This window comes from Diadema setosum, chromosome 11 (assembly GCF_964275005.1).
Source record: "Diadema setosum chromosome 11, eeDiaSeto1, whole genome shotgun sequence".
Lineage (NCBI taxonomy): Eukaryota > Metazoa > Echinodermata > Echinoidea > Diadematoida > Diadematidae > Diadema > Diadema setosum.
The window spans coordinates 23,745,215-23,758,263 of NC_092695.1; the positions used below are offsets into that span (position 1 = coordinate 23,745,215).

At 38.5% G+C, this 13,049-nt stretch overlaps 1 protein-coding gene across 1 annotated transcript in view; it reads left to right on the forward strand.

Annotated features, from left to right (window-relative positions):
- Positions 1-13,049, forward strand: part of LOC140235365 (uncharacterized) — a 71,283-nt gene that overhangs the window by 17,310 nt on the left and 40,924 nt on the right. Inside the window, exon 3 of the mRNA XM_072315393.1 lies at positions 1,393-1,443. Coding sequence (XP_072171494.1) covers positions 1,393-1,443 — 51 coding nt within the window. The remainder of the gene's footprint in view (positions 1-1,392; positions 1,444-13,049) is intronic.

A 13,049-nucleotide genomic window follows, 5' to 3' on the forward strand; every position in this document is an offset into this window, starting at 1 on the left:
GTTTGAGGAAAATCGGACAATCGATGCAAAAGTTATGAATTTTTAAAGTTTTGGTGTTGAAACCGCTGGATGAGGAGACTACTAGAGGATATGACGTATGAGTGGACAACAATACAGAGAAAATATAAAGGAAATTCAACAAAAATTCACTTTTCTAGAATTATGAAAGAGCAATGGACCAGCCTCTTTCAGAAAGCAGGGGGAATAATTGCTACCCCTAACATATATCAATATCAAGTTGATGGAATTTGTAATTTTCATGAAAAATGGATTTTTGTAGAATTTTCTTTATATTTTCTTGGTATTGTTGTCCACTCATACGTCATAACCTCTAGTAGTCTCCTCGTCCAGCGGTTCCAACACCAAAACTGTAAAAATTCATAACTTTTGCATCGATTGTTCGATTTTCTTCAAACTTTCACTGATGTGTTCTACTAATGTTGCTGCTTTCACTCAATCCACATTGCTCTTGGGGTTTATCTTCCCTTTAAATGTAGTGACATGCTCTTGTGTTGTTGCTGAGTGCTGGTTGGTCACCACAACATTAAAATGTGCAGGCTCTCTCTCCATCATGTTAGAATGTGCTGGCCTCCTTAAATGCAGACAAAGGAGGAAAAAAAAAAGAAGAGAAAAATGTGTCAATGAACCAGTTCAGGCGACTTTTATGCAATTTACAGAGTGTGCATTCCACCCCTCCTCCTTCCTTCCACATGACACGACCATCACCACGACTACCATGCACCACCTCCACTCTTTTCTGTCACTGCCGCCATTCTTTTTCCCCTCCTTCATAAGGAGGGGATCTGCCCCTCCTCAGAAGAAGTGTGTTTGAGGGGAGGAAGAATGCATAAGCGTCATATTATACAAGGGAAGGGGGGGGGGGCAAATACTTTAATGAAAAAGAATTATTCCTCATATTCAGGCCATCATCGACTCAGCTTTTTTATGTAATAGCATATCAATTAATGTAATTTGTATTATTATGCTTGGGGAAATGCACCCTGCAAGCCTTGTTTCTTTAGCATTCCTTCCATTTCCAGCATTTTCGTATTTTCAATATGTGTGTGTTTTTATTTTTTAGCCTGCCTTTTTAATTGCATACCTACATACATGCAACATATATATTTGTATTGTACATTGTAATATTGAGAAATGAACTTATTTTTGATAGAAATTTATATTCATATGTTGCTGTTGGAAATGGAAAAATAAATAAATGAATGAATGCATGCATGAATGAATGAATGCATGAATGAATGAGTGAATACACAGTGTAGTTGCTAGTAGTGTAAACAGATTTGTCGTCCCCCTGATATATGATGGTAAAAGAAAGATCATTTGCAGGTATTAAATGTTTATTCCATTCTTGTTTTCCCTTCTTGTCCAACACAGAACTCTCATCTTGGCCACAATAAAAACAAAGAGGTGGAGAAAATATTTGAGGTGAGTACAAAAACAAACGAACAAACACACACAAACAAACACGAAAGTGGAAGTGATTGTTGATTGATTATTGTAGATTGTGCAGTGTTGCACTGTGCATTGCCCATGCAATTAATGAATATCATAAACCACTTAAATAGGTGTTTGCAAAGGTTGTAATTGAATTAAATGTTGCTTCTTTTTTTGCTTTGTTTTCTGCTGTCTGGTTGTGTTGGCTCATAGAACAATTACAATGTCAAGGTAGGTCTGAGTGTAATCACAAACATGTGTTCCCGATGTCCCCGGAGAAAACCCAGACAATGTTGACAACAGGTTTGGATGCTGACTGCTCTCAGAGCCAAAGCTCCCCAATGTTTCTCAAATCATTTCTAAGCAAGCACAAGAGAAATAGAGAACAAGAACATAAGAGAGTAAGATAAAAGAAAAAAAAAGAAAAAGGGGAAAAAGTTAGAGACCAGGGTTTTTGCCAAGTCACATTTTGGCATTGTACGTGTCTGTCATGGAAATGCAAGTCTCGTGAGCAGGTTGAGACAATAAGTAGAATCTACCAAGTCTCCCCCATGGTGTGTCTGCGTGTATATTATATATATAGTGCATGAGGCTGAATGCACTATAACAATATAAGCACCGACAAATTCTGAATTTGCCCCGAAGGCCAGTTATATTCAATGAGGCCGCAGGCCGAATTGAATATAATTGCCTGAGGGCAAATTCAAAATTTGGAGGTGCTTGGTACTTGTTATAGTGCAATAAGATGTCATGCACTATGTGATATATAAAATAGCATACATACCCAGGCAAGATAAGCCTAGATCATTTCTAACAGTTACACGTGTCTACACAAGCAATAATACCAGTTTCTTTGAACCTGTGTAGACAAAATCCTGAAGATCCAAAGTCAACTATAGAGTCTAGGGTCTACGTGGTTATATCTAACGTTTTCTAGGCCCTACGATAGGTTAGGTCTAGGGCCCTAGGGGCCCTGGCCTAACGTTTTTATACTAGATCTACGTACACTGTACGGTACTGTACGTCACTTACGAGCGACAGAGCTACAGTAGTTAACACTTGACCCTACAATAGGTCTAACACTAGCTACCATGCATCTAACAGTAACACTAACAGTAACACGTTAGACGCCCTACTTACTGCACTGTGGGTCCAGGACCAGGACTAGATGATGTTTTGTAGGATTAGGGATCTACTGGATTTAAACACAAGGCTCGTGCCAGGCCACATTGCTGCACATGCGGATTCCGAGAGTGTGTTGTGAATGTCGTAGTAAAGTTCATAGCGTAGCGTGATCAAAGAGCGCTTAGCGTATACTGTACACACCACACGCTGCCCATTTCCACGGTGCACTTCCGCGTAGAATGTACGGAGAAAGCGGCACAAATCTTGGGTTGACTTGCTCAGTAATATCCGTCGGATTGATTCTTTTTTCAGAACAGTAGGAGTCCAAAATTCGTAGGGCGTATTTGATGGCATCCTTTGTGTCCTTATTGTCTAAGATACTGTTTATATAGATCAGTCTCTTTAAAAGTAGGGAACCTGTTCATTTCAGCTTCCATGTTTAAATCTACCGCTGAAAGTCTGGTCCCATCACACAGTTAAGTAGCTGGCATAGCCAGCCTGCGAGAATTGAGAATAACGATAATATCGAGCAAAACATATCGTGGTTGTGGCGCAATCGTGTTGATAAGGTGCGGGATTCAAGTACTCGATGATTAAAATGAGGGAGCAAAAACCGATATCAAATCGATAGTGGGTTATCGTTTGCAATCGTTATATTTTGCGTGCACTATAACTTTTGTCGTGCACTGCCGGCCTGTATCATAAGTATGTATGCTATTTTATATAATTATATATGTATATATATATCAACATATTATGCTTACTGATATACCAAATGTATGTGACTGTAGCAAATGCCCTGGTCTGTTAGTATTCCACATCTGTCAGGCCATATATTGTTTTATGTTGACAGATAGCAGCATGTGCTCGAGACACAAAATCTTTTGAAGAGCAGAGCACTTAATATTCACTCCGTATCACTCCCTGAGCAGTCATCATGTGTTTGCCTCCTCTGCTTAACGAAAAATGGCGATGGTTGCCTTTTTATTTTATTTATTTATTCATTCACTTCTTTTTTGTAAAGAAAGAAAAGATGTATCACTGAATTTGAACAGAGCGGGCCAGTAGTGTCGTTATTATTTACTGGCTTTCCATTCAATCCAGTTTTGAGTATTTAATCCATCAGTACACTCTTGTAACATATATGTCACAATGAAGGATGTGTGTTTTGGTAAACTATGTTTATATGAGAGATGGTGACATACGTGGGACAGGTGTGTAGAAGGTAATATACATGAGGATATCAAAGACATTTTTAGAATCCATTTATGAGTACTACACATGGGGAAAGAAAGTTGTGTTGAAGACTAAAATGAAAATTTTAGTGAAAATAAAAGAAGTAAGATTGCCAAACAGACCGAAAGAAGGGTGCCAGTTTTATTTATTCGCAGTTGGCGGTTGACTGATGAGCGTGAAGGATTTCATCTGCAGAGATAAAGTAAATGAATCCCCCCGGTGGTGGGCCAGCTGTCCACAATCGCATTATTGCCAACAGGCTTTTTAGCAATCACCACGGCAACGGCATAGAAACCAGGGGGCCCTGCAGGCATCGGAGAGTAATTAAGTCATGTTGCTTTTTTGTTGTTGATGTTGTTGATTCCTCACTTTCCCCCACTAACGGGTCTCTTCACTGCATTTACACACACGTTAAGGGATTATGTCTGCATTAGGAAGGAAAGGGGGGAGGGGCGGAGGTCTCAGCCGTGTTTGGATTAGAGGGGGATGTATTTATCGCGATGATCTTCACAGATAACGAGGGCTACATTTCAGTCGCTTTTTTCAGAATGTACCATTATGGTTTTCCCTGGCCAGATTTAACCTGCCATGCCCTCCCCTCTCAGACCCCCCCCCCCTTTCCTATGGACCTGAAAGAGTGTTTTGACATATGGCCAAAATGATTAGCATTGGAAAGTCAGGTCTGTATGAGTGGTATTGGTGAATATTTGTGTAAAGACTACTGCAATGTAACATATTGTTGAATGAGAGAATGATCAACTCTGAAAGCTGCGAGGTAGAGTCTAATCTGCTTTGCTAAAACCGCAAATGTCAACCCGATGTAATGCAAGATATGACAGCATGCATTGAATGAAATCAGGGAAAAATAGGCAAGATCAACATGAAACCTGGAGCAACATTGCAAAAATAAAGTTTTTCAATGTGATATGAGCATTTTCCTGTCAGTAATTTTTCTATATATAGTTCATGTGAAATATGTGTCACTTTGGCCAAATACATAGATATTTCTCCAGGTCTTTACCCCATTTATCTCTTTTATTAAGTAATTTCATACAGCAGAAAGTTTTTCATTATTTGATAATTTGTTTTAGCTTTCTTTATTTTTTTCATATACAAAGTGATAATATCAAAGATGCATTATGTATTTTTTTCACATGTTTATTATTTTGTATACTGGAAATCCGAGCCGACAGATTTTTGCTCTCCTTTCACTGCAGTTCATGGTGAGCTGTGTATTTGATAGGATCATTTGCTTAAAAAAAAAAAAAATCGTTATTCTCATTTTCTGCTTGTAGTTTGGATATGAAAATATACTTTCATTATCTGCATTGCAAAATGATGACAGTAATAATAATAATAATAATAATAACAATAATAACAATAATAATATTATTATTATTATTATAATTGTTATTATTGTTATTATTATTATTATTATTATTATTATTATTATTGTTATTGTTATTATTATTATCATTATTATTATTATTATCATTATCATTATTATTATTATTATTGTTGTTATTGTTATTGTTATTATTTTTATTATTATCATTATTATTATTATTATTATTATTATTATTATCATTATTATTATTATTATTATTATTATTATTATTATTATTATTATTATTATTATTATTAATATTATTATTATTATTGTTATTATTAATTCTCTTTGCCAGAAAAAATAACAAATAAAATGCATGCCTTCATATAGTACTTATATTCTAGTAGGGTGCAGACCTTGAAGGGAATGAATTGTATTTCATGACAGAAGATAGCGAAAGTAACAACCCCCACCCCCCCCCCCCAAAAAAAAAAAACTAAATAAATAAAGCAAAATATTTTTGTTGCATGAAATTTTTGCAATCAGTACATATAGTGTAGACGAGAACTTTCACTTGCATCCTAATTTTGTGAATCTTGGCTCTTGCAAAATTCGAACATTTCTGGTTTTACACTATATATACAGCTTTTACACATTTTAGTTTTTCCTGTGTTTTAATCAAACTTTCTTTCTTGACGTATGCCTCACTACAGTTAGAGAAATCAAAGGGGGTCGGGGAGAGGATGGGTGCGAAAGGATATTGGGAAGGAAAGGGACAACTTATTTGAGAGGAAATCCCTTAAATTTATGATTTTCTTTTTCTTTTACTTTCCTTTTTTTTTTCTTGGGAGATTGAGTTTTTAAAAATTCTTGTATTTGTGCAGCTTTTGAGTTAGAAAGCTATGCAGGGCGAGATGATCTGCTTTGATTGAAATAAAAGTCGGGCACCTCATTTTCTCTGTCCAGTTTATACTGGTTACTAGGCGTCTGTGATGTATGTCACGCTGCCGCTGGTTGATGTATGTCACGCTGCAAGTGGTTTTGATCTTGTTTGGTCACGTATGCACTGAAAAGCGCAGAGTCATAATAATTCTGAAAATTTTCTGGAAGCAGCCCCGGTCTCTCTCTCCTGCAAGCTTCCTGCCACAGGAAATGTCTTTGCCAGGTGGTGCCTGTATGTTTCACAAAACACATCCAACAATTTGACGTTTGGGGTAAACAGCCTTGCGCATTTCATTGTTCTTGAGAATCCCTGTTGACACTAATGAGGTTGGTGAGTTTGACCTACTTTGGGGTGGTAATGTGGTGATTTCTAAACTGTTGTTTGTGTACATGGGTGTGTGTGTGTGCAGAGATGATGTGATGTGGGATAACAAATGTTCAGCTTTATAGCATCAGCCTTGGAAAAGAGCAAAAAGCAAAAACAGAAAGGCACCTCAAGTTATCATGCACAATTAAGGTCCCCCCTAGGGTACTACTATGTATCTTTGTGTACATAATATGTGAAAGGTCTATGGTGTCATCATTGATCGCTTCACTCAAAACTAACCTCAGTTTTCCTACATCTAAGGCTAAGGCTGCATTGTAAATCATCTTTCCCATGCTTGAAACATGCTTCAATACTGAAATGCTGTTACAGGGGAAAGACACATTGTTGTCCCCGCCGAACGAGTTCGTTCGAGCAGGGGACTATGAAACGGGCTCCGTACGTGTGTGTGTCCGTGTGTCCGTCCGTGTGTCCGTCCGTCCGTCCGTCCGTGTGTCCGTGTGTGCGTCCGTGTGTGATCAAAATCTTCAATTTGCTACTTCTCTGTCATTTATGAGCCAATTTTGATTCTGTTTGCTTTATATGATAGCACTACATGGGAGCTTTGAAACTTCTACACAGAATTTCAGTCGTGACCTTTGACCTTGACCTTTGACCTATATTGTACATTTTGCTACAAAATGCTACTCCTTCGCCATTTCTAACCCGATTTCGATTCCGTTTGCTTTATGTGATGGCACTAGGTGAGGGCTTCAAAACTTCTACACAGAATTTTGACCTTTGACTTCTTTGACCTTTGACCTTGATTTTTTGACCTATATTGTACATTTTGCTACAAAATGCTACTCCTTCGCCATTTCTAACCCGATTTCGATTCCGTTTGCTTTATGTGATGGCACTAGGTGAGGGCTTCAAAACTTATACACAGAATTTTGACCTTTGACTTCTTTGACCTTTGACCTTGATTTCTGACCTATATTGTACATTTTGCTACGAAATGCTACTCCTTCGCCATTTTTAACCCGATTTCAATTCCGTTTGCTTTATATGATGGCACTAGTTGAGGGCTTCAAAACTTCTACACAGAATTTTGACCTTTGACTTCTTTGACCTTTGACCTTGATTTTTGACCTATATTGTGCATTTTGCTACAGAATGCTACTCCTTCGCCATTTCTAACCCGATTTCGATTCCGTTTGCTTTATGTGATAGCACTAGGTGAGGGCTTCAAAACTTCTACACAGAATTTTGACTTTTGTCTTCTTTGACCTTTGACCTTAATTTTTGACCTATATTGTACATTGGCTACAAAATGCTACTCCTTCGCCATTTCTAACCCAATTTCGATTCCATTTGCTTTATGTGATGGCACTAGGTGAGGGCTTCAAAACTTCTACACAGAATTTTGACCTTTGACTTCTTTGACCTTTGACCTTGATTTTTTACCTATATTGCACATTTTGTTACAAAATGCTACTTCCGGCGGGGACATATGTTACGCACCGCGTAATTTCTACTTTTCCTTGTTTTCAAAGTTGTTCTACAAGGTATAGTTGACTCTTTTAGTGATTATTACTATTCAGCCTGTACTGATTTTGTGGTATATTTGATTAATCACCAATCTTTTTAGATTTTGCAAATTTGCTGATAGAATGGGTGAACAAATGAGGATGTTCACAAAGAAAAGTTTCTGATATCATTTTCCATCATAAAAATATTGTTAGTGATCTCTATGATCCAAAGCTAAGCTAGCGTAGTAAAATTGAAGATTTGATACAAATTCACGTCATGCGAATGGTTTTTGTGTTTATGAGCCATGTGTGGTTCTGTGAGGCAAACTACAGCACCTCAATATGATCTGATATTGAATATTACAACAGCAAGATACATAGAATTATTTCATGGGATATTAAAGATAATAAAAAGTTTTGGTACCTCAAAAGTGTCCTTGAATTTCCTTGTCTTCGTTTGTGTTTCAGGTTAAAGTACCTTTCATATAACTAACACTGTGAAACTTACTCGCCCCAAAGTGCTCTCATGTCTTAGTAATCATGCAATTAACTGCGATCAGCAGCCCCATACGCATAGCGACCAGCAGTCCCATACGCATAGCGTAATCGGGCTTCGCATTGTAGCATTCAGGATCATGACAGATTTAGTATCGCAGGGTAAATGTCAACTTAAAATCCCATAAATTCTTCAATTTGAAGACTTACCAATTAACTTGAAGTATTGAAAACAGGCTTCGGGCAACGTTTGGTTCTGCCTATAGTCCCTTTCTGTTCGAATTGATGACTGAATGTGACTCGGTCGACAGGACCTTAGGAGAGCTACATACAGTACACTGAATACTACAGCCAGTGCATGCGAACTCATCACATGCACACAAATTTCAAATCCATGAACGGATAAGATGTTTGTGTGCGCATGCGCTGGCCATGGTATCCAGTGTATGTAGCTCTCCCAAGGTCCTCTCGACCGAGTCACATTCAGTCATCAATTCGAACAGAAAGGGACTATTGGCAGAACCAAACGTTGTTCGAAGCCTGTTTTTAATACTTCAACTTAATTGGTAAGTCTTCAAATCGAAATTTTTTTTTGGATTTTAAGTTGACATTTACCCGCGATACTAATTCTGTCATGATCCTGAATGCTACAATGCGAAGCCCCATTACGCTATGCGTATGGGGCTGCTGGTCGCAGTTAGCTATGCGTACAATGGGCTGCACGCTGCTGGTCGCAGTCAGTGGTTTCGTACAATATTTATCGACGCTGGTCAGCGTCGGCTCTGGTACGAAACCATTATTGCATGATTACTAAGACATGAGAGCACTTTGGGGCGAGTAATTCTCACAGACAACGTACTTTAACCCGAAACACAAACCAAGACAAGGAAATTCAGGGAAGCTTTTGAGGTACCAAAACTTTTTATTATCTTTAAGAGGGTGTGCATGTATGCATTTGGTAACATGGAGCAACTGCTGTGAAGAAGGAGTCCTTGAACTAATTTGGCATTAGTGGAAGGGAAAGCAAGGAGTTTTCTGCAACAAAAGAAAATCAACCTATTTTTTCCTTTGTCTTGGGAGGGTAACAAGGAAAATTCCAATCACACTTGTGACACAGAAAATCACTTCAAACTTACGGGGGGAGGGGGGACATCATTCATTAGTTCATGTTTTGTTGACTTCCTCTGCGTGGGGCGTATGTGCCGTCTAGCACACGTTGTAGTTCGGGTGCTCGAGAAAGGCTGCCAAGTTCAGCGGTGTGGTGTTGGCGGGTCCCCACATTGATGTGCGCAAATATTTACACTTGTACCCAGCGAGCATTTGCTGTGTGGTGATGCTAATGTGGCCCCTCTCCCCCTCTTCTGCTCCCTGCTGAAACAAAGGACGCATCTTTTTTTTCTAAAGTAGAGAATTGAAGAAGTCCCCAGTCCTTTCTTCAAATGGGGGGGGGGGGGTGGCTGGAGAGGAGGGGGAGGAAGGGGGAGACAGATAGGGAGGGGAGAGGGAGAGAGAAGGAAGATCTTGGCAAGCCAAGGGGGCTAAGTACGTGCATGCAGCAACGTGAAGTTTCAGGGCTCGAGTGACAGATTGCTGATAGCGATCAATGTAAAATGTCATCTTCGGCGTTTCCGCCAGAGAGGAAACGAGCCCATGCGCGATATTGTCGTGGTCGACAGGAATTCCAAATTCGCAGTGATGAAATCACACCGAGTAAATTAACTTTCCGTCACATGTGTAGCAAATGATAAGTGCCCAGACAAAATGCTTGACTAGGGATGATATGTCTATATATATATATATTTGAAAAATTATACTTTTTTTTCTCAAGTAGGAAGTTGATGAATTACATTTCAGAAGGAATTGCGCCCAGAATTCACTTGGGGAAATGGGAATGTAATCAAGGGAATCTGTTTCAAATGGAAAGGCTAGAATTTACTCTCTGTAGAACTGGTTAATGTTGGGAGAATATGAAAACCCCTCATTGCAATTGTGGTGGTGTAACTGATTCAGAAGCAGAGAACACAAAAGAAATACAGTGCTAATGATTTTTTCCCCCCAAGTGTTTGTTCAACTGTGACGTACAACAAGCAAATCACATACAGTAGTCATAGAACAGTATTTTGACACTTGCACATGAAGAGGGGGAAGATCATATCAAAGCTGTATTGTGGTTTTGGTAGGGAAATTGTATTTCAAGGAAAGATGTGTAAATTCTCTCACAAATAGCTGTATGTGAATTCCAATTTTGTTTTGATAGCTCATTAAAAAAAAAAAGAATAAAGATAAATAATGAAGAAATCTGTATAGGATTACCATTTTGTGGTCTATACTCTTCTTGTACCTGTATTCAGTCACATGTTTTAGTCTGAATTTCTTTAAGTATTAGGAAGGCGTTGGTTTTGTTGTGACTATTTAATTCAGTTATGAGACTGTAACAAAAGCTCTCTATAAAGACTAACACAAGATCATGTTGATTTGTGTGTGTGTGTGGTGTGTGTGTGATATCATGTATTCCATAATGTGTTTTTTTGTAATGTTTTATTGTCCTCCAAATCTACAGAAAGAGGCCACCATAGAGATAAGGTCATCAGTAATGTGGAAGAAATTACCGCACGTAAGGCACTAGCAGTTGACTGAAGACTTGCAGTGTCATATGTGAGGCGTCCAGCTTTTCTGCCATTCATTTGCAAACCACCCTCTGGAAGTGTCAACTTTCGTGTGCAGACAAGAATTTAATCCCCTCACGGGGGTGTCACGTATCTGGCGTGAATGATCGCCAAATGAAACTGAAATGTTCCATTACCGCAGCGTTCTGACTCGCGCGACGGTTTGGTGCCCACTGAGCCGTAGGGCTATCGGGTACTGCGATGGTTCCCTTACTGGTCGGTAGACGATTGAGATAATGTGGCGCAAACATGCATGCAGTCATGTCGCCCAGCTTAAAGCTGTCATTCAGAAGAGAAGAGATAGTCGATTTAACATGCTCATGCAAATTTTCATGCTTTTATCTCCAGACCTGAAATCCTCTTGTTGTCATGACAACACCTTTAAAGCCAAATCATGCTAATTGTGTAAAGCATTGCTACATTCACATTTCCTTTAAGAAAAGTAGTAACTTGTCTCCAAGTATGTATCAAGAACAGCCGCATCTCTCTTCTCTGATATCTCCCAAACGAAGGAGAATAATTTGAATAGATGAATAAGTTCCATAGAAACTTATAACAGCAAAACCCACGTCTTTCTCGTGTGTTTGCATTTGAAAATTGTGATGGAAATGTGTCGAGATCGCGTGATTAAGGGAACTATTGTAAGGTGCCTATACATGCTTTAATTAATGATCTACAGATAAGTAATTAACCGTAATCCAGGCAGATGTGTCTTGAAGAGAAATTGATTGATCCTAATTGTTTACAGTACATGATATCATCTTCACAGTAGGGAATTCCCCGCATCAGTCAAAGACTTCCAAATTCTCCCGGGTATCAAGCATGAAAAGTGTAAATGAAACATGCATGAATATAAAATTTCCGCATTTGCTCACAAATCACATTTGGTGTAGGTATTGCGATATTCAGATTTGAGCGCTGAATTGCAAACTTGTAAAATTGAATTGTAATTCATGAAAGTATCCGGCACATCAGGACTGTCTGAGATGTTGTTCGAGTCTCACACTGGGTGTGAACATGGCCGAAATAATCATGTTCAAGTGCGGTTGACATGATGTTATCAGGTGCTGACAGTCAGTATCGCATTTCCCCCCTCCTTCTGCTCTGCCAGTGTGCTGCTTTTATGTCAGAGCTCACAGCACTCAAGAGACCAGGAGAGCTTTCAGACTTACGAGAGCTTTCAGACTCATAAGAAAACTTGTTTTTTAGATATGTTTAAAATCATATTGCCTCTTTTTTTCTGTCAATACCACAGGCAAAGGAGAATTACCTTTATTGTAAACATGTTCCTCCCAAACACATTTCTCAAGTCACATGCGGCTCATTGTGGTCAGGCAGAGTTTTTCCAGTCAAGGTTCGCAGTTTGGTGGTTGATTGCGATCTGAATGGTTCTACCCCTCAAACACCGCTAAGGTGGTTGGCCTCAGCTTGACTTTTTATTCACTTCTGTCATGGTTCAGGCATACACATATATTTTAGCATGTAAGCGTATCAGTAGTTGTCTGGTTTTACCGACAAGCGATGGAGCTGTTGTGTGGAACGACTTTGCACTGAGAGGTTGGTAAGGAGGCCAAATTCAGGGTGTGAATGAATCATAGCTGTGACATATATGTAAAAGTGCATTTCAGAATTGTGGTCAGGAACAAGATTTGTTGTTTGTTTGTTTGTTTGTTTGTTTGTTTGTTTGTTCATTTTAGTCTTAAAAAAGTCTGAACAGAAATGGAAGCAAAGAAATATTAAAGGGGCATTCCTGACCAGTTCAAGTTATTTCAAAAGAAAAAAGAACATTTTTCAATCATAACAGTAAAAATCGGATTAAAAGTAAAAGTTAAAGTTAAAAGAAGTTATGAAATGTTAAAGATTTGCTAAATTTTGCAAAACAGTTCTCAAGCAGTTAGATATGAATATGCAAATGAAAAAGTTGATGAAGTTTTCTATTAATTGTGTAAAAAAAATTGTCTAAAATT